Source organism: Hoplias malabaricus, chromosome X1, assembly GCF_029633855.1.
Source record: "Hoplias malabaricus isolate fHopMal1 chromosome X1, fHopMal1.hap1, whole genome shotgun sequence".
NCBI classification, from domain to species: Eukaryota; Metazoa; Chordata; class Actinopteri; order Characiformes; family Erythrinidae; genus Hoplias; species Hoplias malabaricus.
The window spans coordinates 16,645,104-16,650,822 of NC_089818.1; the positions used below are offsets into that span (position 1 = coordinate 16,645,104).

A 5,719-nucleotide genomic window follows, 5' to 3' on the forward strand; every position below is an offset into this window, starting at 1 on the left:
GTTTTACTTGAAAAAGTTTTTTTTATTTTGTTTTTAACTTACATTTTCTTGTCTAATAATTCATGTTACATTTCAAAACAGTATTGAGGGAAAGTTTGAAAACAGTATTGAGGGGAAGTTTGACCAGCTTTGCTCCAATAACAGCTCCTGCATTTCCAGAAAGGCTAGACTAGAGGCTGGAGCATTCAGTCACAAGAGCACTAGGGAGATGTTGGGTTTATTGGTTCTGGATCACAGTAGCCACTCCAGCTTAGCACATCCATCCATCCATCCATCCATTATCTGTAACCGCTTATCCAATTTAGGGTCGCGGGGGGTCCAGAGCCTACCTGGAATCATCGGGCGCAAGGCGGGAATACACCCTGGAGGGGACGCCAGTCCTTCACAGGGCAACACAGACACACACACACATTCACACCTACGGACACTTTCGAGTCGCCAATCCACCTGCAACGTGTGTTTTTGGACTGTGGGAGGAAACTGGAGCACCCGGAGGAAACCCACGCGGACACGGGGAGAACACAGCTTAGCACAGAATGTACTAAATGGAGCTGTGTGTCTTCAGAAAACACCACGTCAGTGCTCCACAGCCCAAAGCTTTGAGGATTTATACCCCTCTTATACTACTGCCATTGAGCATGGTGATATTCATGACATTCATGCTTTTTATACACGCTCTCTGTGTTTATTTTATCTATCTATGTAACATAAAACTATACTTAGAAGTTCTATAATTACAAGTGAGTGTGGCTGCAGAGCTGTGAATGATTAATCCCTAATAATACCTGAGGTGGTGGTGGAGCCTTGTTTGTCTGGTAGAAACAAAACCTTACTGAGTTATTAAAACAATACAGCCATGAAAGATTGTGTAATATACCTCAGCAGTACAGATGTTATCTCAATTAAAAGTGGTATAAACAATGTTCGCCTCTGCTTGATCTCATTTATCAATAAAAGTACTCTTAATTTTGCTTAAAAAAATACTAATTTAAATCTGGGAATGAATATGTCATGATTCTCGAACAAATATAAATCCAATCAGTTTCAACAATGTATTTTTATTTCATTTATTATTTTGTGGGCACGGTAACGCAACAGTTATTGTCACGGCAACACAGCTCCAGGGTTCTGAAGTTGTGGGTTCAGTGCTCACCTTCGCTCACTGTCTGTGAGGAGTTTAGTTTGTTCTCACTGTGTCTGCCTGGGTTTCCTCCATGTGCTCAGGATTTCTCCCACAGTCCACACACATATATTTAAAGGTGGATTGACTGTGCAGAACTGACCATGGGTGTGAATGTGGGGTGTGTGAAATGCTCTGTGTTGGACTTGCACCCTGTCCCATGTGTAGTCTTGCTTTATACCCAGTGACTCCAGGCATGAGGCCCACAGAAGTCAGAAAATGAATTAATAATGTACTGTTTTGTTTACCTGCAGAGTCTGAGAGCGTGAAGACACTGAAGAATGTAGCTGTAAAAAGTGGAGGATCTCTCACCATTCCATGTTTTTATGATGAACAATACAAATCAAACCCTAAATACTGGTGTAAGGGGTATTACTGGCGCTCCTGTGGAATAGTAGCCCGTACAAACACAAGTGGAAGAACATCAGTCACTGATTATCCGACCCAGAATATGTTTACTGTGGAACTCAACCGTCTCCAAGACTCTGACTCTGGATATTATTGGTGCGCTGTGGAAATCAAAGATGGTCCAGATGATGGTGATTATTTGTACCTGACGGTCAGTGCAGGTAAGAAGTCTCTCTGTGTGAAGTAGAACCTGTTCACTGTAACTTAAAGCTTGTTTGATGGAGGACGTGTTTACAGCACTCATTCTCTGCCTCTTTATTCAGATCCTGCTGTGTCTGTGATAAACAGCAGAGTGAGAGGTCAGGAAGGGGGCAGTGTCAGTGTCCAGTGTCTCTACAGAACTGATTATAAGAATAAACAGAAGCAGTGGTGCAGATTTAGAGACTGGAGCTGCTTAACATCCCAGAATTCAGCAGTGCAGATCAGTGATGATGGGAGAGGATCGGTCAGTGTGGAGATGAGTGGACTGAAGAAGAGTGATGCTGGCTGGTACTGGTTCAGTGCAGGAGAAGTGGGAGTTACAGTTCACCTCACTGTCACTGAAAGACCTACAAGTAAGATCACATCTATCAGAAACACTGCCCATATCTGCTGACCGTCCTGCTGTAACTGTGCCACTAACACAAGTTTATTTCTCCTTTTTAACAGCAACAGCAACTGTGACTGCAACTTCCTCAACTGAGAAAACCAGCATCAGTGAGGCCACAGTTATAATTACAAATCACACTGGAATAGATCAAATTTAAATAAATTTTTAGACAGTGTTTTTTTGTCTTTCTAGGTTCCTCACCCTTGGCCAGAAATGCAAATTTAACGACAACATATAAGTAACGTAACATAATCATAAGTAGTGGAGTTCTACTTTGTGGACGTCTTGACAAACCACTACACATTCACACCTCACTGTAGCAGGCTTTTACTCTTTGCTTTTTTGCTTGAAAACAGCTGCCCAATCTCCAAAATAACATCTGTGAATGTACAAGGTCCAAGTGAGTGTGAGATAAAGCACCACAAGAATGCAAAATGCTTCATCTTAACAGTTTTATCAGGTTAAATACAGGGCGGTTAGCAATCCAAATCACACCCCCTCGCGCTCCAGTTCTGAATTCGACTCGCGGGAATGTATTTGGGCCGAACAATCAGAAAGGAGAGTGTTCCCGCTCACGTGCACTCGAGGAATTAGTTCGAGGACCGTATGTTTGACACCGCTGGCTTAGCGTATTCTTAGATTTTTACTGGTGTCTGGATATTTTTTGGACAGTCTATTAAGTCTTTTTTGTCAACAGATAAAACATTCGATTTTTGTCTTTAAACACAGTTACCACTTTTTCTTTTTGCTTCTTGCAGAACAACAGCTTTCTCTGCAGTAAAATCAGCCTCCTCTGCAGAAACAACTCCTGGACAGGTTTACCACACCAATGACAAGGAGATTGATTGGGCCAAACAAGTAATTGTGAATATAGTGAAGAGTTTACTGATTCTGTATGTCAGAGACTGATTAAACTGTGTGTATGGCAGCGAGTGCTTGGAAACGCTTTAGTTAAAAATACATTATTGTGTTTTCATATTATAGGCTTCAGGATGGTTCTCACTTTTGTTTAATGAATAACTTACACAGGTCATGTGTCTTCATTCACTGCAGCAATGGAAAATCCAAGCTTATCTTTATTTTACTGGCTGTAGGCCTCGGACTGCTGCTCCTCCTCTGCATTATAACCTTCAAGTTGAAAAAACTGTTCAGTAAGTCACTCTTTTACAGCCTTGTCCATCAAAACTACACTGTTTACCTCAGATGTTGTCAATCAGCCATGACAGGTTTTTTATGCTTTGCTTTTTTATTTTAGTGATGAGGTTTGATGCTAATGTTGATAAACTTAAACATGCCTTAGTATTTATACAATTCTGTTTACATCTAAGTCTTTAAATGGTGACTAATAATGTGTAATGTGCTCCACTCACTCCATCTCTCTCTAACAGAAGCAAATCAAACAGAGACCAGAGAGAGCAGCAGTAACTCTGCGGTTCACACAGTAAGTGCTGTGACGGATGGGTGACTTCATGTTTTCTGAGGTTTGGTGTTTTAACACCTAGTCCAGTAGTTAGTAATGTGTATTTGGCTTCAGATTTTGTCACTGGTTTGTGTGTGTGTGTATGTGTGTGTGTGTGTGAAATAGACCCCCACAGCTGAAGCAGAAGACTCAGTGATATACAGTACTGTGACGCAGAAAAAGAATGTAAGTCTTATTTTTCACATCCATTTAAACTGTATTTGATCACTGAATCATTAAGACCCTGAGTCAGGGGTCACTGATGTGATTGTATTTATGTTTATATGTTTATGTTTATAGAGTTTTGAGTTAGTAAAATCATGTGTGTGTCCATAGCCTTCGTCTGCAGCGGCTCAGGAAATGGATTTGATCTACAGCAATTTAGCGACAGCTACCAATAACACAACTGTAAGTGAACTCTTACATACAGCTGTAACAATGAGACACATCTCTGTTTTGACCACATTATCTAGAGATGTCATTATTTATTTGAAGTCAGTAAGTGTTTGAGAAATGTCTAGGTTTGATAGCGGTTCCTTAGCCTTAGCCTTCAGTTTAGTTATTGAAAGAGATGAGATTATTCTTTAATTCTAAAGCGGTCCATTTTCCAGCTCTCTCCAGCAGCCGCGGATGATGCAGTGATCTACAGCTCTGTGCTTCACAAATAAAGAGGTGAGTCAAAATGCACCTTAATTTATTCTTTTTAAACGTTTTTCAGCCTTCAGCTCTTATTTTGTTGTCTGTTTTGATTCCAGATGTACACAGCTGTAATTGTGAACAAAACACCTCACAGACAGTGACCTGAGGCAGGGCCTAAACCCACAACTCCAGGACCCTGGAACTGTGTGACAGATATACACCTGTGGCCTATTTTACATACATCAAAGGAAATATGCTATATATACATTGCTATAAGCTTTACTCGTTGTTTAATTATAAACTTGGGCCACCCTCAGAGCCCATCATTTATCTTTCCTCTGACGACTCTTTGGTTTTTAATGGGTTTCTGTAAATGGATCATGGATTCTGTTTTGAAAATTTTGAAAGATTGAGCACAATAATTAACAAAAGATTATTAATATATATTTGTAGACCATATTTTCTCAACTACTTTGTCTAACACATTAAGGAATGTATGTGTTGTATTAGAGATTAATTTCAGCAAATAAAATATAATACTACAATAAGTGTGTAATGTCACTTTTCCACCGCATTGGTCCGTCTCTACATGACTCGACTCGGCTCACTTAAAGCTTGTCGCTTTACCACTGGCTAGCCCCCCACCCCGAGCGAAATGGAGCAAAACCCTGTCTCTAATAAGAATCGCTGTCTTTCAAAACCACAAAGGCGGCAGTAGGTCGGCACTGTTTACACCATGTATTCACGTGTTGTAGTTTTTGAACTAAACAGCTCTGCGCCCCAGTTGTCACAGATCAGTTTTACTTGTTGCATGTTCGGCTTTCACTGGAAACACCTCATAGGGTAAAAGTTACAAACTGCCTCTGTGAGTCCGATAAAAATAAATGTGAAAGCTGCTGTAACTTTGGAGATTTTACAAGCGATGGTTTGTGCTGGATTTGAATGAGCTCTGCATTTTTTGGTGATTGACATGGCTCTGTCCAATCAGCGCTCTGCAGAGTTTACACATCACCATTTATTACCTACTCGGCACGGTTGGAACCCCGAGCTCGCTGGGACTGAAAAACAACCCGGCTCCAGAGACCAGATTTGGCCAGTGGAAAAGCAAAAGAGCCGTGCCGAGTCGTGTAGGTTCCATGCAGTGAAAAAGCGCCATAAATGTGCAGAAGTGTGTTTCTGTAGAGGGCTGCACTCATTAAATAAAATATATTCGAGTATTGCATAGAACTTTATACGTCAAATATTCCACCTGAGATGTAAGGACAATTGTGCCGTACTGAACTCGTCAGACTTGCTGCCCTCTTTATATCACCCCTTGAAGAGATGAGGGCTCTACTGCTACTGAGTATGAACACAGGGCATTTTTACACTCCACAATAATAGCTGTGATACTTTAAATAGTTTTTAATCATTTTATAGGAACAATAGTATTACAAACAACAGA

At 40.7% G+C, this 5,719-nt stretch overlaps 1 protein-coding gene across 1 annotated transcript; it reads left to right on the forward strand.

Moving 5' to 3' along the window:
- The first annotated feature begins 1,284 nt into the window (after positions 1-1,284).
- Positions 1,285-2,334, forward strand: LOC136675455 (polymeric immunoglobulin receptor-like). Its single transcript, XM_066652009.1, has 4 exons — positions 1,285-1,288; positions 1,435-1,749; positions 1,852-2,142; positions 2,237-2,334. The coding sequence occupies exons 1-4, from the start codon at positions 1,285-1,287 to the stop codon at positions 2,332-2,334; spliced, it is 708 nt and encodes a 235-aa protein (XP_066508106.1).
- Positions 2,335-5,719: the final 3,385 nt, after the last annotated feature.

Excerpts from the sequence above, each read along its gene's own strand:
- LOC136675455 (XM_066652009.1), top strand. Across the intron at positions 1,750-1,851 it reads GTACCTGACGGTCAGTGCAG|ATCCTGCTGTGTCTGTGATA; the intron begins GTAAGAAGTCTC and ends CTCTTTATTCAG. Across the intron at positions 2,143-2,236 it reads TGTCACTGAAAGACCTACAA|CAACAGCAACTGTGACTGCA; the intron begins GTAAGATCACAT and ends CCTTTTTAACAG.